Source organism: Ixodes scapularis, unplaced genomic scaffold (assembly GCF_016920785.2).
Source record: "Ixodes scapularis isolate PalLabHiFi unplaced genomic scaffold, ASM1692078v2 PGA_scaffold2__306_contigs__length_199485367, whole genome shotgun sequence".
Classification (NCBI taxonomy): domain Eukaryota; kingdom Metazoa; phylum Arthropoda; class Arachnida; order Ixodida; family Ixodidae; genus Ixodes; species Ixodes scapularis.
Window position 1 is genome coordinate 162,098,312 of NW_024609857.1, and position 23,133 is coordinate 162,121,444.

General features: G+C 49.6%; 1 protein-coding gene and 1 pseudogene across 2 annotated transcripts in view; one reads left to right on the forward strand and one right to left on the reverse strand.

Annotated features, from left to right (window-relative positions):
* Window positions 1-3,734, reverse strand: part of LOC115309766 (cytochrome P450 3A14) — a 38,503-nt gene extending 34,769 nt beyond the window's left edge. Inside the window, exon 1 of one of the 2 annotated variants that reach the window (XM_029967972.4) lies at window positions 3,603-3,734. In XM_029967972.4, coding sequence (XP_029823832.2) covers window positions 3,603-3,667 — 65 coding nt within the window. In that variant the 5' untranslated portion in view covers window positions 3,668-3,734. Of the gene's footprint in view, window positions 1-2,906; window positions 2,981-3,602 lie in introns of those variants that run through there. The other variant, XM_040219964.2, reaches the window with a different exon arrangement.
* Window positions 3,735-6,657: 2,923 nt separating this feature from the next.
* Window positions 6,658-7,882, forward strand: LOC115309767 (annotated as a pseudogene).
* The last annotated feature ends 15,251 nt before the right edge of the window (window positions 7,883-23,133 follow it).

Here is a 23,133-nt window from a genome sequence, read left to right on the forward strand (position 1 = left end):
AAAAGGAGCAACCCATAGCGTATGCTTCACGTACTCTCGGCGCAAGTGAGCGTAACTATGCCCAGATTGACAAAGAGGGTTTTGTGGTGGTCTTTGGGGTAAAAAGGTTCCACCAGTACCTCGCTGGGTGGGAGTTCACGGAGATAACTGACCAAAAGTCGCTACTGGGTCTGTTTAACACTAACAAGCGAGTGCCTGAAGTTGTGTCGCCCAGATTGCTTCGTTGGATTTTGTTGCTTATGACTACCGCATCTAGTAGAAGCGAGGCCAAGACAACGCCAAACCCGATGCACTCGGTCGTCTGCCAGCTCCAGGAGACGAGGACGAGCCACAGCCACCTGGGTACGTGCTCCTGTTGGAAGCGATTGAGTGCGCACCGCTGCAAGCGACGCACATCGCTGCGGTGACCAAGAAGGACCGAATTTTTAGTGGCTGGCCGTTGACGTAACTGGACATCACGTTTGCGCCTTAAGAGGTGCGGACGTTCGAGTTGGGGTTGCATCGAGACTGCATACTGTGGGGGAATCGCGTTGTCATTCCTAAAGCCGCATGAGAAAGAATACTGCAACTTCTGCATGCAAATCATCCGGGGATGAGTGCCATGAAAACCTCAGCCTGAGGGCTCATGTAATGACCAAAGATGGACCACAATATTGGAGAGTTTGTGCGGTACTGTCAGTGATGTCAAAGTAACCGGCAAAGCGACCCCAGGGCTTCAGTCTATTTTGGAATCAAGCCTCTTCAGCCGTGGAGCAGAATACACATTGATTTCGCTGGTGCAGTCAAGGGAGAAGTATTCTAATCGTTGTAGACACGTACAGTAACTGTGTACAGCTGGAAGTCGTGTCATCCATAAAGACTACCGCTGAAGTCACAAGCTAAAGAAATATGTTTTTAACACATGGCGTACCAGATGTCGTCGTTTCGGATAACGGCACAGCCTTCACAAGCACAGAGTCATATACGTTTTTGAGGTGTAATGGTGTGCGTGCTGTTTTCAGTGCAGCTTACCATCCTGCCAGGAATGGTAGGGCGGAGCGGATAATAAGAGAGGTTCAAGAGACATCGAAGGAGCAACAGGAAGGCTCAACGGAGTGCAAGATTTATCGGTTCCTGTTTAAGCAGCACACGACGCCACATTCTGTAACAGGAAAATCCCCAGAAGAATTGATGATGGAGCTAAAGCTGAGGACAGACTTAATGCGGACCGTCAACATGAGCCTGAGCTGCACCGACCGAAAAGGAACAAAGTACCGTGTCGGCTTCGTTGTCAACGCTAAAAGCTTCTCTCCAGGCCGAAGGTGGAAGGCGGCCAGAATGGTGGCAGTCAGAGACCCGGTGTTGTACACTATCTAGCTGGACAATGGCGAGCGTCATCACATACACCGGAACCAGCTGAGGAGCGCATGGACCAGGTCCGAATCAGAGAGTCACAAGTGTAGTCTACTACGTCAGGCTTCCTCCTACGTCAAGACGGCCAAAGCAGCTGCAGACAAGCCCACAAGCAACTCCAAAACCAAGTTCGGACCAAGCCGACCGAGATTAAGTCAAACCGCGAAGATCAACACGCGATTGACGACCAGTTATACGTAATGGCGTTAGTGACTAGCCAAGCATCATTTTTGTTTGTCTAAGTAATCTTAGGAGAAAGGGGTGCTGTATAATGACGCTGCATTTTTCATTCCTATCGCTTATCAACCACGCAAGCTGTAGTGGTGCGTATCACGTGTTCGTCATATGATGAAAGAACCATGCGTTAATAAACATATGTTTATTTTCATCCTGGCGTCCGACTGATCTACAACACAACGAAGAAAAGCTTCGGCGCAATATTTTGAATCCTGATGAGATTCGCAATTTGTTGCACTCTTCAAGATGGCTGGTGTGAAATTATGATACTTTTTTAACTTTTCAAGAAACAAATTCGTGAGTTCGAAAATTGTCGAATTTTTTGTTTAGTCAGGTCGAAAGTTCGTAAGTTGCTAATTTCTTAATGCAATACGCTCGAAATAATCGAATTTTTGAGTATAATCAGGTCGTAAGCTCAAAACGATACAATTTATAAACGCAAAAGTTTGATAAAGCGAAACGTCTCGAACCATCTGAACCCCCTGGTTCGACCTTCGAACGTTAGTTTCAAAAAAAGTTGGCGGCACCTCTAGTTATCACTGAACGGGGTAATACATGACATTTATAAATGATTCCTACAATCTGCGAAATATTTCCAGCTACACACATTGCACTGCCGCGTCCCAGCCCATATATTCATTGAATATAAGTGCATGGGTCCTTTACACTCCGAACCTTTACACTCTGAACTTTACACTCTGGACAATATCAGTTCTGCATCCTCCGAGGAGAGCACAGGAATATTCGAACATATTGAATTCTTGGATAAAAATATTACTGCCTTTATTTTAACCATATTAGTTACTAAAGAGTTGGAAAGTGTCCAGGCATTTATTTTTGTTAAGCTGCTATTCGCCGACTGGAGAACCTGATCCCCAACTTTACCTGAAAAGAACAAAGTGGTGTCGTCGGTTGCTACGTTCCCAACCCCGGCGAGGCCGTGCTTTATGTAAGGCTCACTTACAGGGACGGTCCGCAACACCATCGCTGGACAGAAACCCTCTTGAAGACCCGGGATCAAGGCTTTGGAACATCAGTCGAAGTAACGAACGTCAATCTGTCTTCGTCTTCCTCTTTCTCCAACATCAAGACAAGCTGTGGCTACGGCGACATAAACCTCCGGCCAATAAGAATGGCTGTTGGACTTCATCTTCATCGAAGCCAACAGCCGTCACCAATCACAGCAGGATCCCGTCGGTGACGCAGCATCGCCACTTCACCGCGGATAAAAAAGTTGGACCCGCGGGCACGCACGGTGAAGACAGAACGTGACTTACCATGGAACCCACCATCATCTCATCATGTCCCATTAAAACATCGTCATCCGTATAGCACGGACCCGGTCTCCAGCCTGTCCGTACCCCAGGCATTAACACAGCGTATATTATAAACTTTGCATTGTCGTCTACATTCACTAGATCCTTAATTCACAAAGCGCGACACTGTTAGCACGAACAAGAGATCGCCGTTTTTTTTTTTTATTTTTCTCTTAAAAATAAACGGATTTCATTAAAGATTTTATTGGCACGGAAAGTGCTCATTTGGGGCTCCAGTGTAGGCAAGAAAATTTAGGGCACGCTAATACTCTTGCGTAGTAAAAATGCGAAAGTGCGCCGATATCGTGTTCGCACTAACAGTGTCGCGATGTGTAAAAGTTAAAAAAGAGGGGTCCTAGGATGCTTTCATGTGGCATGCCTAATGTTAGCTCTCTCAGGTCAGACCGCTGCTTGTCTACTTCTACGCCTTGGTGCGGATATCGTAGAAAACTCGACCATATTCGAAGCGACCCTACCGGAAGCAATGACCGAAACGAGAAATGATGCTTCTAGCTTCGTGATATGTCTTTGGAATTCTTATCGTCTGGCTAATGGCCCCACGGCCTACGATTCTAAGGCTGTCGAGGACAATAGATAAGCAATTTTAAGATCTCCGAGCCCTTCCCAGATAGAACTGGTGGAAATTAACTGTCTTACCTGAGTAGATATAACAGTAGAAGGCCCAATAAAGCAGCGAGAAACACAAACACCTGGAAAACCATAGTCCGTGCAGGGAATTATACGGAACCTTGGGCTAAGCTCTAGCCAAAGGGTATTGTGCCCGAACCTCGAGCTCCGCACGCGTATTCAAGCAACGAGCGATAAAGATGGAATATCTAATCACCCGACTTAGCTGAGGTTGCTCAGACCTGGCGAACAAAGGCTATCGCCTGAGATAGGGGCCGTTCATTGATCCCAGTAATAAGTTGAAAAAAAAAATGACCGCATCTCCACGTGGTGAAGGATGTTGATTGGGGCGAAGCTCTGGTGGTGCTGATGATACGAGAAAGTGGAGGTCTCTTTAGTTCCGCGATAAAGTGACACTACCTGATTCATGTCAGAATGAGAATATGTGGTATGGAACGGGGTTATATACGCATTTGACCGCAGCGCCCTCTCGTTTATAAACGTTGAGACAATGCATGCAAAGTTTAACGCGAATGTATAAACATTTGACCGCAGCGCCCTCTCCTGTATAGACGTTAAGCGGCTACATGCAACATTTCATGCATGACATCCCCAGCTCTTGAGTTACTACCACATCTCAGAGCCCCCGCCGAGTGGTTAAGGCGATGGACTAGAACTCCATTGGGGTCTCCCCGCACAGGTTCGAATCCTGTCGACTGCCCAAACATTTCTTATTTTTTTAAGGAAGACATATGGGAAGGCAATCGATGTGAGCACGGACGCCGGACGGACAAGGCTAGACCCTAAGGAGCTTCGCCACTAAAAACAATTAATACTCTCCTTCTGATAACCTCAGGCTTCCTGACCAGGATGTCGAACCGAAACCGGAACTGAACCGCTTATTTTGCCCGAACCAAAACAGAACCCGAACTGAAATGTTCGGCGCCATTTTGGAGCTGAATCTGAACCGGAGCGAAACAAAAGCACCGTTCTGAACGGTTTCGCTGTGCGCCAGAAAGTTTGAGAGGCTTAGTTAGCACTGCGGGGCAAGGTGTTTCCACTTATGCAAATAATTTGGTAAGCATATTTTACAAAGACGAAGGTGAATAACCGCTGTTACTGACTGTCACAAAATCCTCCCGAGCCGCTGGAAATCATTGCCCCCACGCTCCCGGCAAAACGCCGCGCCACGTGCCAACGGGATGACGCATCAAGCCGCCGCGGAAACAACAGCGCAGCATCAAATTCAGACTTACTACGGTTGATCGAACGCCATTTCATCGAAATAAGTTTTAGAGAACGGGCTCCTTTTATCGAAGCTCAGTGTAGAAAAAGCAGAGACTAAGTTTAGTGAAAATCTGTTTAACGAAAAGGGTACGCTGTTTAGAAAAAGTAATCCCCTACTCCCAATAGACCGCGTGTTAACATTTCAACCCGAACGGCATTATCAGGAATTAACATAGCCCAGACTGCGTAACAAAATCCCTTTAACCCGTGTCACCAGGTTCCATCTCTGGTTGGTTGAATCCTGATAATAGGTCCAACGTTGACGAATACTTGAATGCCGCCAGAACATCATCGATTCCTGGTAGTGGGTAGATGACGTTTCCGGTTCCAGCATTTAGTTTCCTTTAGTCCATACAAATTCTTGTCGACTTGTCCTTTTTTTTTTAAACTAGAATAAGTGGTGATGCCCAGCTTTTGGATGGCTGGATAATTTTAGCGGCCATAAGGTCTTTTATCATTGCCTTGACCGAACCTCTTTGAGCAGGTGAAATTCAACTCCAGCACCAGTAAAAATGAAATGCTTCTCCATCCTACAAGACCACAGGTGTGCAGTGTCGGTTGCAAAACCAGAACGATATTTCATCAACAGTTGTGTTACTTCCTCCAGCTCTTCGGGGTTCAATAAAGCTCCCACGTTAAAGCTCAACTCAACAATTATTATCTGTTGCGCTTCGTTGCGAACTATTGGCACATCTTCCTGGTTCTCAAGATATGAAAAATTCGGACACTGCAGAACTGACTCCTATTCGACAGGAGACCAGTCAATCGCTTCAAAAGCTCCTACTTTCACTGCAGATCATAAAGATGTCCTCGCAGGTATTTTGGATGGCCTCAAGGAAAAGTGTGTAGCCAAAAGTTTTAAAGTCTATGTTCCTGCATCGATATCTTTCTGTTGCAGTACCAACAGGTGCCGCTCAGTAGCTGACTGAGAACCTGTAACGAAGAAGATATCACGACTCGTCTCGCTGGCTGGGGCTTCCAACATGACTTCGATTACCTTCCGGGAAAGAGGTGGTATTACTTGGGTAGTCGTCGCATAAACGTTGAGTGGTTTTTCGGCTTGGATGGAAACGTGTTTGTACCACAGTCGATAAACGGTTTTGATTAGCGTAAAAAGTAATCTCCCAGCAAGACTAGGCGTTCCTTTAAATGTTGATAACCACAAAAGTCTGTCAGATTGATCTTCCGTCCACCGTAATTTCGACACTCACTTCGCCATTATTTTCAAGTGGCAGCCCATTTGCTCCCACAAGTTTCAGGGAAGATCTGAAGGTGTAATCTGAAGTCTCCTGCAGACAACTTCGTCCATAAAACTTCTGGTGGAACCAGAATCCAGGACCGCGCTGAGTTCAAGTGATCCCCAAACGACTGGGACCCGTTTGGCGCCCGCAGAAGATTCACAGCTAACGAGCTGCATTAATGATGTGTCCCCGCAGGCCCGAAGACACGAGGTCAGAGTTTTCCAGGACAGTGGGAACGTTAGGCTTCACTTGAAATGCGCTGTCCGGCCCTGTTCCGTGCGCCTTCTCGTCCGTCCGGCTTCGGAAGCATCCAGCTAGCGAAAAAGACGCCGAAGACGCCGCCGTGACGGCGTCAGGGACGACACCATGACTGTGCTCAGGATTTCTCAACGGTGGTGGGTGCTGCTTGCGAGCTCGTAATTTACGCCAAACGTGATTCCTTAGTGTGTGTATGTGTCCGTGAGGTGCACCTGCTCGATTTTATTAGCTGAACTACCCTATATAAGGAAATTAACCAGCGGCATTGTGAGTACTTTAATTTCGGTTTCGGTGCCAACATGTTGGCGGGACGCTCACTCTCCCTGTTCCTACAGGTACTGTGGCTGATCCTCGTCCAGTACGGCACCGTTTACACGTCAGCTGTCAAAAATGATGCGTCGCCCAGCGACGGTACATGCCCGGTCATCCTGCCCTGGCTCTGCAACGCTTCGGCGCTGGATCTTTCGAAGCTGTGCTTGACTTTCAACCGTGAGTACAGCAGGCAACTTTGTTCCACGTCATGTGATAGGAGTGTATATCAGAAACTGCTCGACCATCCACCCTCGGGTTTCGGTGCCGATATGTCGGCGGGACGCTCACTCTCCCTGCTCCTACCCCCAGGTGGGTCTTTCATACCATTATAAGTATGTAAGCCACAACTGCCATTCTGGATTGTCGGCACTGAGACCTAACTTTTTGTGTAAAGTGTATGTTGGTATAACCGATTGCTACACTAAATACAGTCTAGCTGTGGCTAGGGTCGTGAAACAACGACTATTGATGGCAGGAGATATAGAAGCGAACCCAGGCCCGCTCACTTCTGCACAGGAGAAACAACTAGTCGATTCTATGCTAGTAATACCTAGCATGAACGAGGGGCAAAAAACAATGTTGAATGAATTGAAAGCCATTAGGGATATGCAAAACATCGTTCGAAAGAAAACCAGAGGGCTTGTCATTTAGGATAACAGCTATTGTGAGCGAGATGACTATGGTTAAATCCTTGAGAGACGAAGTTGCTGAAATTAAAACGGCGAATCTGGAACTTGACTCCCAACTTAGAATAACTACCGCACGACAGGATGAAGTGCAAAATCAATCGCGCAGAAACAACCTTATCTTTTATGGCTTGGCGGACATAGCAATTGAAACCTGGGAAGAATCTGAGGCCAAGGTGATCGCTTTTGCTCCGATAAGTTCGGTGTAAAGCTTGAGCCCACTAACATAGAACGTGCTCACAGGCTAGGCAGTTTTTTCCGAAGAGGGGGGCGTCCGCTTATCTCGAAGTTTCTGTCATTTAAAGATAAACAAAAAATACTGTCCGTCGCCTATAAACTAAAGGGGAGTGTCTTTTCCGTTGGTGAGGATTTCTTACCTGCGATACAACTCTCACGACGCAAACTTTTAGAGTACGCCAGGGAGCAAAACGCCCAATTTAAACTACGATACAATATGTTAGTTATTCTTGGTAAAACATACCAGTACAATCCTTACGCCGACACAGTGTTTGAAACCTCTGTATAGCCACGGCAAAAAAGCGATATCAGAAGGCCAGACGTACAGGAACTTGTTTTTGTTACAGTAAACTGTAGGAGGATGACCTTGCTTTTCTCCTTGCTACAACGGATGCTGATGTTGTTTGTGGTACAGAATTTTGGCTTGACCCTTTCATAACCAACTCCGAAATATTTCCACCCAACTACGAAGTCTACTGCAAAGACAGAAATTCGAGGGGAGGGTTTGTGTTTTTACTCGTCTCGAAAAACCTACAAAGCACAGCTCTTGAATTCCGAGACTGTATGTGCGAATTTGTTTGGTGCAAGATAAGACTTCAAGGTTATAAATTTTTAACTGTAGGCGCATTTTATAGACCCCCAAGTAACAATTCACTGAATCCCCTTTTGTGTATTTCTAATGTGTTATCTGCAATAACGCCTGATGACGTTATTCTTGGTGGCGACTTCAATTTTCTGGACATTGATTGGGTCGAGAATCTGTCACTTTTGCGAAATTCTTCGTCACTGTATAAAACTTTCAAGGAATTCGTAGACGCCCATCAGTTGCAACAGTTTGTATTGCTTCCAACAAGGTACGCCGCAACAAGTGAATCTATACTAGATCTTTTCTTTACAAATCACCCGCACGTCCGCCATCCGTTCGGTAACGACGGCTCCGGGTATCAGTGATCACGAAGCTATCATTACAAATGCTACATGTAAGCACACTACGACTGATAAGCCATGCCCCCCAAAAGTTTATCTCCTTGACCGAGGGGATTACGACAGCTTGTTTTTTGACCTCCTGGCTTATCTTCTTGAGTTTGAATGTGCGTGCACATTGCTTGACATTGAAGAATTATGGAATCTGTTTAGGAATAAACTTTCTTCTCTTATCACTGAATATATTCCTTCTAGGATGTTATCAAGAAGGCGCAGGAATGACAAACCGGGGATGACAAAGGAGTTGCAACGTCTTGTAAATAAAAAGCGAAGAATCTTTCTAAAATATAAGAAAACGAGGGACCCAGCCACACAAATTGAACTTTGGTGGCTGGATAATATTTTTAAGACTAAAGTTAAGCAAGCGAAGGAACACTACTACTATGCGCTGGGACCAAAATTACTTAACCCAAAGGAACTATGGAAAACGGTTAGAAAATCGGGCAAGAGTGAATCTGTAGGCATTGCAGCAATTCCGAACAATGATGAACTGACCTCCGATAACTTTTTCAAGGCTGTTTGCTTTGTGGGAGCCGCTGGTTTCCCTCCCCCGAGAAGGCGTGAGCCGCGGACGTTCCGGGCGAAGCCATCTGACTTCGAGCCCGCTCGCTCCGTATCGTGTCGGGGAGAATACGTCGCCATGCTGACCTACTCTCTCGCACTCCTCCGCGCGTCTCTCCGATTTCGGGGGAACAGCGACATAGCGCGGGGGGGAGTCGGGGCTGCCCTCCGAGTGGACGGCCGTGTGGTCGAGGAGTCCTGGATTGGACTCCGGGCAACGGGTCGAACCGCGGCGCGAGCTCGTCCGACCGGCGATGACTCAACGCTAGTGATTCCCCTGGCTCTGACAGTCGGCGTCCCCACAACCTGTGGACGTCCGTCTGCCGAGAGCCCCGGCCCCGAACTCCTGCGACGACGGGTAGCGGCGTGAGCTCGTCCGACCGGCGATGACTCCGCTCGCAATTATCCCCTTTGGCTCTCAGGTCGGCGGGCGCTGCGGGCACACTGTGTCCACGGCTCGCTTAACCGCAGTGTCTTGTTGGGGACCCCTGGTACTCAATAAACGCTGCTGGATACCGGGATCATCATTGTTGGCATGGCGTTGGCCGAACCCGGCGTGGCGACCGCCCTCGCTGGTAGCCGTCGGCCGCGCGGTGGGACGGGCATCGGATTTCCCCTTTGAGCACCGGACAGGTCCCCGGACGTAAAGGTGCGTAATCCTCCCTCCTTTTATTTCCCACAAAATGGCGCCCAACGTGGAGCCACGGCACCTATCGTTGTCGTGGCACTGCTCCGCCGCGCCATGCCAAGATGGCGAAGCCTCCATTGGGGAGGCCGGCTCCCTTTGTGAGCCGCCATGTTGCGAATCCCATCGGTGCCCGGAATTGGGAACCAAGTCCAAGAGCCAGCCCGGAAACCTGAGTGAGTCACGATTTGTTCATTCTCTTTTCGTGTCTTGCCGCCCGGAAACCTGAGTGAGTCACGATTTGTTCATTCTCTTTTCGTGTCTTTATCGTACCTGTTCCCTCTGGTGATGGGCGTCGCTAGCAACAGTCCCCCACTGCCTGACAGTTGCCAACTCCGCTGCCAACCCCCACCTAGTTAGAGGGTCGTCGCCTCTGGCGGCGTCCGCAGAGCATCCCTGCCACGGAAATCGCGTTGCATTGACCCCCGGGGACCTAGCGACGAATGTTGTTAGCAGCAAAAAGCTTCTTATGGGTCAGCGGGACAATCTGGGTCTGTAAATACGCGCGTTTCTTTGACACTGGGGTGTCGGACTCTCCGAGAGAGTCGGGTGGTGCGTCTGCCATTAACGTCGCCAAGTAGCTCGTAATGCTACGACGGGCTCCGGGAGCCGTAGGCCACGCATGCGCCGGCGTCCAGAAGCAGTTTTCATACTGTGGGCGCGCGCGCTGTACGCCACTTGTATTGTGGTTGGCGCGAGGGTTTTCTTTGGGATAGACTGGTTTTGCTGACACCTTTGAGCTTCTGCTGAATTCCGCGAGTAACGGCTTTGCGTTATAATGGCACAACGTACTACAGACGGGCGGCGTTTTAGCTACTTCGTTCTGTGCGCTTCGCTAGGGATGCGTGCAGCTCGAAGACTCTACGGAGTTAGTTGTTTTCGCAGTCCCCGGCCCGGCTCCTGGTGCAGCCACCGCTGGCAGCGGAGAGTCGTCGGCTCAGTTCCCGGCGACTTCAGTTTGCGTGTGCAGGGTGTCCTCTAATTCTGTTAGTAGCACCGCGTGGCCTGCCTTCCAACTTGAGCCTCCCACCCTGCGGTAGGCCGGTTAATGTACGCGGGCAGTCGAGTCCAGAAACAATGAGGACCTGGCCAAAACCTGTTCTCAGGGACCATTGCTTCCCCTCGGTGGCAGTGTGTCGACCGAGAACAATGACCTCTCCCTTCGACCTTGCCATACTGCGGGTCTGGAGAGGGTGAAGAGATATTTGCGGCGTGCTGCGTGGGCTCTTCTTTCCGTCATTCAGGAAGATGCTCATGCCCCCCCCCCCCCTTTCCTGCCATCCCCCACTACGTACGACGGCGGGGGACATGCCGAGCGGCGGGGCGGGGTCTGCCGGATGCGCGTCATCGCTGACGCTGCCGGGAGTTAGCGCAGCTGACGGCGGCCAGGAGCAGCAGACGAGGAAGCTGACTTCCGGCCGGGGCAAGATGGCCGCTGTCGTCCTTCTGTCGTCGGACCCCAACGAGGCGCCCAACTGAACCAGGATTCCTGATGCGGGCCTGGTCACGGATGTCACCTCATGCCGGCTTGAGGGGCGCTTTCGACTTCGGTGGCCGGCGTTTCCCCTTGCCGCTGGTCTTCTGCACCGATGCCCTGAGAGTGACCATGGGCGGACTTCTGCGCGTGTCACCGTGCCCGCTTCAACGGAGGTCGGCCCACACCGAGTCGACGACAAGCAGCGTGAGCCGAGCAACGTCCCCAGAACTTTTCTTGGATTTATTCTGCGGCACCGGAGTGCATCGCCTCAGCAGAGCGTCGTGAACTCCGGTATGTGGAACATTTACGGCAGCAACTCCGGGGGCTACCAAGGCCCCCATTTTTTATTTGTAAGCGCGACTGGCACCCGTGTTGTCAGCGTGCAGGTTTTGTATTTTGGGGGTTTAAGAGCCGGCGCCCCTTTCTCTGAAAGGGGTGCCAAATGTTTTAAGGAAGGGGGGAATGTGGGAGCCACTGGTTTCCCTCCCCCGAGAAGGCGTAAGCCGAAGCCGTTCCGGGCGAAGCCGTCTGACTTCTAGCCCGGTCGCTCCGTATCGTGTCGGAGAGACTACGCCACCATGCTGACCTACTCTCTCGCACTCCTCCGCGCGTCTCTTCGATTTCGGGGCAACAGCGACATCGCGCGAGGGGGAGTCGACCTGCCCTCCGAGTGGACGGCCGTGTGGTCGAAGAGTCCTGGATTGGACTCCGGGCAACGGGTCGAGTCGCGGCGCGAGCTCGTTCGACCGGTGATGACTCCACGCTAGTGATTCCCCTGGTTCTGACAGTCGGCGTCCCCACAACCTGTGGACGTCCATCTGCCAAGAGCCCTGGCCCCGAACTCCTGCGACAACGGGCAGCGGCGTGAGCTCGCCCGACCGGCGATGACTCCGCTCGCAATTACCCTTTGGCTCTCAGGTCGGCTGGCGATGCGGGCACACTGTGTACGCGGCTCGCTTAACCGCAGTGTCTTGTTGGGGACTCCTGGTACTCAATAAACGCTGCTGGATACCGGGATCATCATTGTTGGCATGGCGTTGGCCGAACCCGGCGTGGCGACCGCCCTCGCTGGTAGCCGTCGGCCGCGCGGTGGGACGGGCATCGGATTTCCCCTTTGAGCACCGGACAGGTCCCCGGGTGTAAAAGGTGCGTAATCCTCCCTCCTTTTAATTCCCACAGCTTCAATAACTTCTTTCCATCTATCTTTTCGACAACCGAGCTTGTTGTACGAAAATCTTTGGAGACAACTTTTGATACAATGCCCGAGTTTCTTGTAGAAGATTATGGCGTACTGAAATTACTGCATAATCTGAAATCTCATTCAGCCGTGGGGCCTGATGGCATTCCTAACCACGTTCTGAAAGTCTGTGCTGCAGCAATTTAACCTTTTCCAGTTATTCTTTTCAACAAATCGCTCTTTACTGGCAGGCTACCTTTGGAGTGGAAAACGGCAAATGTTGTGCCCATCGATAAGACAGGCCAAAAAAGCCTAATTTCTAACTACAGGCCCATCTGCTTAACTTACGTTTGTTTCAAGTTACTTGAACATATCATATATTCAAATATGGTTAATCACCTTGAGTCCAATACTTTTTTTTCCAAGTCTCAGCACGGTTTTCGGGCTGGTTTGTCGTGCACTACGCAGCTCACTGAGTTTTTACATGACCTCTCACTTTCACTAGATAAAAATGTTTAGGTTGACTGCCTGCGTTCAAAAAGCATTCGACAAAGTACCACATTCACTTCTTATGCACAAGTTGTCGTTCTTGGCCCTTCCTGACTATCTTTTTGGTTGGATAAATGATTATTTGTAAAATCGTAAACAATGCGTAGTTGTTGGTGGTCAAAATTTTCCATATGCGGATGTAACCTCGGGGGTCTCACAGGGGTCTGTACTTGGCCCACTTCTCTTTTTGATATATTGTCACGGGTGGTGACCAATAAACAAGAAATAAACAGTAATAAATAAACGTTTAATGTGGCGAACGTGTGCCAAAAATAAAAGGGTACAAAAGATAGTAACAGAGCGTCGCGGGCGTCGAAGTCGGCGTAAAAGCAGAGTCGAACGCTGGGGCGAAAACTGACTCCGGCTTGCCACGCGGAGCCGCTTATGTACACGCGTGGGCTTCTGGAGCATTCGGCGTAGAAGGGTCGGCGCGTAGAACATTCTAACCTTGAATCAGCAAGACGGTTCTCGAATTCACCAGAACATCAAATTACAATGTCAACAAAAATGTGTAGCCGCGGCCAGGAATCGAACCCTGGCCTTTTGCGTGGGAGGCCTCTGTGCCATGAATGATGATCCACGGTCTGAGATCAGGACTTCGGGAGCGCCGTGCCGGAGGACGATGGACTCGATGAAAAACTTCGCGACTTCAACAGCCGTTCCTGATGGAAGGGCTTTTGTCTCGGCGTACCGCGTGAGATAATCGGTTGCGACGATGATCCATCGGTTTCCTTGCGTCGACGGTGGGAAAGGTCCGAGTAAATCCATACCGATTTGCTGGAATGGGGCAGATGGCAGCGAAATAGGCTGATCGATGGCGGCGTAATAGTCTCGTCGGTGGCTTCTTCCGTCGTTGACACTCGTGGCAAGATCGGGTGTAGTGGTGCACTGTCTTCGCAAGCTTGGGCCAGTAGTACTTTTCGCGTATCCTGGCAAGAGTCCTGCTGTAACCAAGGTGTCCCGCCGTCGGGTCATCGTGGCAGGCTTGAAAAATGTTTTCTTGAAGACTGGAAGGGACCACCAACAGCCACGCCGTGCTGTTGTCTCTGAAGTTCTCCTTGTAGAGCACACCTTGTCGGATGGAGAAGGTTGGCAGTGTTCGTACAAAACCGCGGGGAACGGCGCTTCCTTGTCCCTCTAGGTGATCAATGAGTGCTCGCAGCTCAGGGTCGTCTCGTTGGAGTGCTGCCATGTCGCTGACATTTAGAGCGCCGAGAAAACACTCATCGTCGTGTTCTTTGGTGCAGGAAGGACCGGCCTCGACTGGGGCCCTCGACAGGCAGTCAGCGTCATTGTGCTTCCGGCCGGACTTTTACACCACGGTCATGTCGAACTCCTGTAGTCGTAGGCTCCACCGGGCGAGGCGTCCGGAGGGGTCCTTCAGATTCGCCAGCCAGCAGAGCCAGTGGTGGTCTGTGACCACGCGAAAAGGACTTCCATACAAATATGGGCGAAACTTTGTTATTGCACAGACTTGAAGGTAAACGTTCGGCAGCCCTCTGCCTGGTTAGGATTAGACATGAAGCGAAAAATAGAGACTCTAACCAAAAATGTATTAAACATTTACCCGACGTTTCGGGACCAGTTGGGTCCCTTGCTCACGGGTGAGTGACGAAAAGAAAAGAACACGTGTCGTCTAAGTGCACATACGGATGTAGGGGGCTTTGCTCACGTCGCGCAGTCCCGAGACGTAGCTGCTGGGCAGGGAGCCCGAAGAACGATTCACGTTCCCCTTTGTGCGCTGGATAAACCAGGACTCAACGAATTGGCGAAAGCGGCTCTTCGTTGAGTCCTGGTTTATCCAGCGCACAAAGGGGAACGTGAATCGTTCTTCGGACTCCCTGCCCAGCAGCTGCGTCTCGGGACTGCGCGACGTGAGCAAAGCCCCCTACATCCGTATGTGCACTTAGACGACACGTGTTCTTTTCTTTTCGTCACTCACCCGTGAGCAAGGGACCCAACTGGTCCCGAAACGTCGGGTAAATGTTTATTAAATTTTTGGTTAGAGTCTCTATTTTTCGCTTCATATTGCACAGACGACAGCGAGGCACTCCTTTTCAGTAGTTGAATAGTTCTTCTTCGCGTTAGACAGCGTTCGACTTGCGTATGCGATGACTCGCTCTGCGCCGTCCTGCATTTGGACTAGTACCGCACCCAGTCCGGTGTTACTGGCGTCGGTGTGGATCTCGGTTTCAGCAAGCTGGTCGAAGTGGCCAAGAATCGGGGGCGTCTGGAGTCTTCTTTTGAGCACGTCGAATGACCTCTGGTGCTCTTCTGTCCACTCGAACTTTACGGCGTCCTTCGTGAGGTGTGTCAGCGGTGCGGATAGTTTGGCGAAGTCTCGAACAAAGCGCCTGTAGTAGGCACAGAGTCCAGAAATCTTCTCACTGCCTTCTTGTCAGACGGCGGCGCAAATGCAGCTACGGCGCGGGTCTTCTCGGGGTCAGGTAGAACACCTTTGTTGTTCACGACGTGGCTGAGGAACTTTAGTTCCCCATAGGCGAACCGACACTTTGTTGGCTTGAGTGATAGGCCGGCGGTCTTGATGGCTTGAAGCACGGCTCGAAGTCGTATGAGGTGTTCATCGAAATCTCGTGAGAATACCACGACATCGTCCAGGTAGACGAGGCAGCTCTGCCATTTCAGACCTGCCAGCACGGTGTCCATGACGCGCTGGAAGGTGGCTGGTGCTGTACAAAGTCCGAACGGCATCACTTTGAATTCGTACAGTCCGTCGGGAGTGACGAAGGCAGTTTTCTCCCGGTCACGTTCGCCAACTTCAAACAGCCAGTAACCACTCTTCAGGTCCATCGACGAAAAATATCGGGAGTGGCGCAGTCGGTCTAACGTATCGTCGATGCGGGGGAGCGGATAGACGTCCTTCTTCGTCACAGCGTTTAGTCGACCATATCAGTTGAACGGTGTTGCCCTTCAGGAGGTAGCTGATGTCAAATATCTAGGGGTTTATCTTAGCAGCGATCTTGCCTGGACTAAGCACGTCGACGCAAAACAGCAAAGGAAAACCGCGCTTTAAAGTTTATCAAACGGCATTTCAAGATGGCCCCAAGAAATATTAAGGAGCTGTTATACGTAACTAATGTTAGGCCAATCTTAGAGTATGCTTGTCCAGCGAGGGACCCGTTTTACATAAATTTAATATCGAAACTAGAGCGCGTGCAAAATAGAGCAGCCCGTTTTGTTGCAAATAATTATGAATTTTGCTCAAGCATAACAGATTTAAAGAAACAACTGAAGTGGAAATCTCTGGTTTCGCGGAGAAAATATCTTAGAATGAAACTTTTCAGAAATATTTACTTAGGACAAACAGGTATCGTGAAGGACAACTACTTACATAATCCTGATTACCTTTCCTCAAGAGTGGGCCACCCGCCAAGTTAAAGAATATTAGGTGTAGAACTGAAATGTTTAAGAACTCATATTTCCCAAAATCAATTAGTTATTGGAACAGTCTTCCGCAGCACGTGGTCACTGAGACTTCGGATGGTATGTTTTCCTCCTCATTATTAGACATCCTTTAATAGTGGCTTGCTGTAGTTTTTGTTTTGTACTGTTATGTTTCTGATTTTGTGTGACAGTTTTGTAACAGTCTTATTGTACTTCTTTTAATCAATAGTCTTACTTTTCATGAACATGTTTGATACAATGTGACGTAAAATCGTTTTACTTTCCTGTATCATGTACCCCCTACAATAATGCCTCTGTGGCGATGTAGGTACTGTGTAAAAAAAGATTTCAATATTTTGTTTTGTGTGATAAAGAAATCAGTTGTCCCTATTTGGTTTGATCGCTTTCGTCTACAGCTGCTTCCGTCCGGGATTGAACAAACGTTTTTTATCGTTTTTTTGAGTTACAGTATGCATGTAAAACTACATGTCTGAGATAAATTCTCAATAACGTTTTGAACTGTATTTTGTCTGATTCACAGTCATTTGCGCGTCTAAAGGGTTGATAGGCTAAGGGGTTTGAGCTGAAGGGTCTGAAGGGTTGAGGGGATGTGGGGCTGAAGGGTTTTTTCTGTGGGGTATCTTTGAAGGGTTTTTCTGTAGAGTATTTCTGAAGGGTTTTGAAGGCTTGTGAGGTCCCATAATTCTTCAAGGCTGATGGGCCTTTAGAATTATTTTCAATAGGGCTGCCTTTCAAGAAATTCTTGAGTGAGAGGCTGGGGGTACCATGTAACAAAATAAAAGTCCTGTTTGCAATTTAGGCAAAGCTTGAGTACTTTTTGGTGGAATCCTTGAGCCTTGGTATAGACTGCATCGTTTTGGTGACGGAATTGTCCTTGGTTGGTCAATCTTGACCGTGGTTTGTCATTCGCACCGCGCGCTGCACCGTATTCCTGACATTTTCATTTGGGCTGCTGTTGCCAATCATTTTTGACGAAAGTGCAGAGCTCATAGGCCCCTTCTTCGTGGAAGTTCGAAACTTTTAATGACTTTTCTTCAGGCTTTTTGGCCTTTCCGCTTGCCCAATCAAACTTCGAAGAGGAGTCTAGCAAGTCATCAAGCGATTTGAAGCTACCCTATTGAAAATATTTCTAAAGGGTCCGTCAGCCTTGAAGGATTATGGGACCTCACAGGCCTTCAAAACCCTTCAAAAATACCCTACAGAAAAACCCTTCAAGGATACCCCATAGAAAAACCCTTTAGCCCCACAGCCCTTCAACCCGTCAGACCCTTTAGCCCATCAACCCTTTAGACGCCCAAATGACTGTGAACCATAGACAAAAATGCAGGTCAAAACATTGAAAATTTATTGCCGACATTTAGTTTTACATGCATATTATAACTCAAAAAGGTAATAAAAAGCAACGCTTGTTCAAACCCGGCGCAAGGAGCTGTAGATGAAGGGGATCACATCAAACAGGGACAACTGACTTCTTTATCACAAAGAAAAATACCTTTCAAAGTACTCACAATGCCGCTGGGTATATTCCTGATGTACGGTGGTTCAGCTAATAAAACCGAGCAGGTGCACCTCACGGACACATACAGTCTCAGTAAGCACGTTTAGCGAAAACCACGAACTCGTAAGCAGCACCCGCCGCCGTTGAGAAATCCCGAGCACAGTCACGGATTCGTCCATGATGACATCGCGCCGGCGTCTTCGGCGTATTTTTCGCTTGCTGGTCTGAAGTCGGACGGACGAAGAGGCACAAGGAACAAGTCCGGACAGCGGCCGTCATCCACCGTCTCAACACCCACAGTGCCATAATCCCGGTGCGCAACATGCGGTGGGACGCTGACCCCGACTGCCAGGCTTTGCAGCGAGTAAGCCGACACCGGCCACCATCTCCTTGAATGCGCTGAACACAATGGCGCTCGAGCGGTGCTGAAGGTGGCCTGCGCCGAACTATGGTTCACCTGCGGTACCAAGAAAGAAACTGCACGGATCAAAACAGACCAAGGGGCGAGCCCTCAAAACCATGCATGCTCACCTTCCTGGAGGAAATTGGTCCGCTCCAAACACCCCGGCTCGTGGGATAACCGGAACCGCACACGAGCAGAGAGAAAATGGCTATGGCCTCCCCCGCTTGCACACACCACCCTCCTCCCCCCGACCGCTGGCCTGGCAGCCCTGCACCCTCTCCCCATCGCCGGGCGGAGAGGGGCGATTGCTTTTTGGGGACAGTCACCCGTGGGGGGACCGGTTCCCGGAACGAGTCGCTCCCGCGTGCGTCCCTGTTCCTGGAAAGCGCGCACTGCTCTCGGCTTGTTTTTTTTTTTCTTTTTTTCTTGTTTTTTTTTTATACATGGTTACGCGGATTTCGCCTCGAGCGGACAGGATTGCGTTCGCCTCAAAACGCCACTCGGCCAACACCACTCGGCCCGCGGCTCGTCAATTCTCCACATGGGGCGGTCGCCCTCAGTGGCCTCTTTGGCGACCGAACACCCGGGCAGTGACAGACGGGTCCAGGAGCCCACTCGTATTTGATAGAAGAGCAGTGATAAAAATCTGACCGTACACACACACGATCGGCATTCTCCAAATACTTATTTTTCCCCCGTAGTTTACAATAAGCAGCTATGTTCATTAATTCTGCGAAATGTGTTTTTTCCACCTAGGCCGTTGCCCACAGACATCTCAAGAAGCCTGAAGGTTTTCCCGACCCCATTAGAAAAGTTCTTGACAGGTTTTCAGACATTTCAAGGCATTGTAAAGGGGACTTCAGACATTTCAGGAGAGCCTCTGACGGGGCCAGTGAACCCACCAGGAAATATCGGTGCCCCCGTCAAACATCTCAGAAATTCCTGAAGTCCCCTTCACACCCTTTAAAGAAATCCTGAAGTCCCATCAGAGCGATTTTCAATAGGGTTTTATCGTAATACTTTCCCTTCGCCTTGTGGTTCAGCGATTCAAGAAGCAATTCACACTTCTCGGCTTCGGTTCCTGTGAATACACGTTCTTCTATTAGTTGCAGCTTCTTAATAGCGTAATTCAAGCACGTTTCTGTAGAAGTCTGTTTTCGAGCGAACATTGCTCGTTGCTTTTCTACAGGGCTTTCTAAACTGTAGTGCCGCCGAAACGCGTATTTCATGTCATTCCAAGTGCTCATCTTGTTGGAGTTAAAGGGCTCATGAAACGATTTTTAACTTCTTTCCCATTAGCTTTAATCCTCAACCATACCTCGGCAAACCTCACTCATGAGGGCCCTCACTCACCCTCACTCACCCTCATCTTCACAGGTGAGGTGAGGGTGAGTCAGTTTCTGAACCAGGAAAACTCATGAGTGTGAGGGTGAGTGAGGGCCGTGAGGGCCGTGAGGGCGGTGAGGGCCGTGAGGGCTATGAGGGCGGTGAGGGCCATGAGTGCGTGAGGGGCGTGAGGGCCGCAAGGGCGGTGAGGGGCGTGAGGGCGGTGAGTGGCGTGAGGGCGGTGAGTGGCGTGAGGGCCGTGAGGGCGGTGAGGGCTACGAGTACGTGAGGGCGGTGAGGGCGCTGAGGCCGTGAGGGCGGTGAGGGCCGTGAGGGTTGTGAGTGCGTGAGGCCCCCTTCAGATCGAGCATCTTTCTCAGCAATTTTGATGTTAATGGCGGGTTGTTCTCTAGCTTTCCCTAGATCGACACGAATTACTGAGATCGGGTCCGGCTCGAAATAAGCAAGCAACTCGGAGCAATTCGAATACGTTTGAAGCGGCTGCATCCAATCAGGGATGCAAACTTTGCACGTGATACCTCGTGCCGGTGATGATGACACCGAAAGACTTAGTTCTGGTTTGAAATCGATCGTTTTTGGGAAATAAACTGTTTCAGAAAGGTGCATTAGTATTCTTAACGAGGTTTAAATGCATAAAAACACGTTTATAAAGCGTAATGGTGTCTAAATAGTACAAGAAAAATAAAATTTTATGATGACGATGGCAAATTGCAGCAATTGTTTGCTGCGTGTGATCACGGGCAGCCCGTGTTGCTGGTGTTGCGACGTAAAGTTTCTGGGCGAAATCGCCCCATCTGAAGCTGGCCTGAGTGGCGTGAGGGCCATGAGTGCGTGAGGGGCGTGAGGGGTGTGAGGGCCGCAAGGGCGGTGAGGGGCGTGAGGGCGGTGAGTGGCATGAGGGCGGTGAGTGGCGTGAGGGCCGTCAGGGCGGTGAGGGCCGTGAGTGGCGTGAGGGCTCTGAGTGCGTGAGGGCCGTGAGGGCGGTGAGTGGCGTGAGGGCGGTGAGGGCGGTGAGGGCCGTGAGGGCGGTGAGGGCGGTGAGGGCCGTGAGGGCCGTGAGGGCGGTGAGGGCCGTGAGGGCGGTGAGTGGCGTGAGGGCCATGAGTGAGTGAGGGGCGTGAGGGCCGTGAGGGCGGTGAGTGCGTGAGGGCCGTGAGGTTCAGTGAGGGTGAGTGAAGGGCTGAAGGTGAGTGTGACTGTGAGGGTGAGGGTGAGTGAGGGGTTGAAGGTGAGTGTGACTGTGAGGGTGAGGGTGAGTGAGGGGCTGAAGGTGAGTGTAGCTGTGAGGGTGAGGGTGAGTGAGGGACTTGGGTCAGTGTGGCTGTGAGGGTGAGGGTGAGTGAGGGCGACCTAAAATGCCGACCTCTGTCCTCAACTGAAACGCGAAATAAGAAATCACGGTGTCTTGATGTGCTGGGCACCGGTGCGAACCCAGACAGCACACGACGTCGGGCCAACAGTGGTATTTAATTGGCAAACAATGGTCCAATGTTGGGCCAATGTGGTCATCGTACAACCAATATTGGTGGTACGCTGGAATATACTGGCCAACGTTGGCCTGACTTGGCCAACGTTGGCCTGACTCGACCAACGGCTCACCAACGTTGGCAGTCGATTGGCTTAGGCTGGCCAACATTGGCCTATCTTAGCCAATGGCTTACCAACGTTGGCAATCGATTGGCTTAGACTGGCCAACATTGGCCAATCTCAGCCAACGGCTTAGCAACGTTGGCAATTGGTTGGCTTAGGTTGGCCGACATTGGCATGTCTCAGCCAATTGGGTACAAAAATTGGTAATCAATTGGCTTAGGCTGGCCAACAGTGGTCTATGTTAGCCAATGAGTTGCCAGCATTGGTAATCGATTGGCTAAGACAGGCCAATGTTGGCCAGCCTAAGCCAATCGATTACCAACATTGGTAATCGATTGACTTAGGCTGGGCAACATTGACCTGTCTTAGCCAGTGGCTTACCGATGCTATAATTAATTGGCTTAGTTATTTTAATGTGCTGATCGCGCACGCTGAGAACAGTCTGTAGCTATGGCTCCGGGAAGGAACGATTCTTCTGTTTTCACACGCAGAGCAAGTTAGCAACTAAAGTAGAACGCTGTATGCATTGCCAGCTGTAGCAATTTTGAACGTCCACGAAGAAAAAAACCGTAGTCGGTGACAGGTTAAAAGTAAACGCTGGGAAGGAAGCCGCCTCCTCCCGATCTTTCGATGTACAAATATGAAAAGAAATGGGAGGAGCTTCTACTACGTACCTGTCACCGACTATAACTAACACGCGTCTTCCCAAAACTGATAGTTATGCTCAGTAAATTTCACGCGAAATACAAAATGCACGCTTCCTTTGATTTGTGTATATGTTTATACGGCAAAAAGCATAGTGCCTCTTCTCTTATGCCCATTTAGCGACACAGCCGGGAAACATTTCCAAAAAGGGGGGGGGGGGGGGGGAGGAGGGAGGCAGGGTTCAACCCCGAAAGCTCCAGCCGCCTCCCCAGTACCTAAGAAACGGGTGTATTGTCAGCTGTATGTGATCTTGAAAATCTCAAAGCAACCCACTTTGCTGAGCCGCAAAACAGGGCCTATAATTCAGACTGAACCGGACAAAATTAAAAATAAATAAAAAGCACTTATATTTTTAGCAGAAAAATAAAACCTTAAACAAATATCCAGCGATTGATTAAGCAATTACATGTCTTCACGAATAAAACATCGCGTTGAATTAACATCTCGAACACCCTATGTTTGAGGTAGGAGGGGACATAAAGTGGATGCGCATTTCAATCTGCAAAGAAAGGTTATCACGCAATATATAACAGAAGGAGCTGAGCATTATGTCTGCTCGCCCAAAAATGACTTCAAAGTGCGTACAAAATACGGCAGCTGCTGTAATGACTGGTAGTGACAACAACAGAAATATAAACTGTAATAGAGCCAATGGGTTACCAACGTTGGTAATCGATTGGTTTAAGCTGGCCACCAATTGCCTGTCTTAGCCTGTGGCCTACCAACGTTGGTAATTGATTGGCTTAGTCTGGCCAACAGTGGCCTGTCTTAGCCTATGGCTTACCAACATTGGTATTCGATTGGCTTAGGCTGACCAACGTTGGCCTGTCTTAGCCGATGGGTTACCAACATTGAAAATGTGTTGGCGCAAGGTATCAGGGTGCCTCGTTTTCTGGAACCGAGCTTTAAAAACGAATGAAGTACTCTAGGCAATGAAGATCACTGTTGCCAGAAGGCGTCGTGATAAAAAGGCTGCTAGGAAGACGCTGTAATTAAGTAAGTTATTCATGAATTAAAACTAATTGGCAAACTTTATTAAATACTTATTTGATGGAAAAGGTGTCAATTGAAAAGTATTTTGAATAGATTCTTCATGAAGAAGTTACTTCGCGGCTACTCTGCTTCAACTTAGTATGAA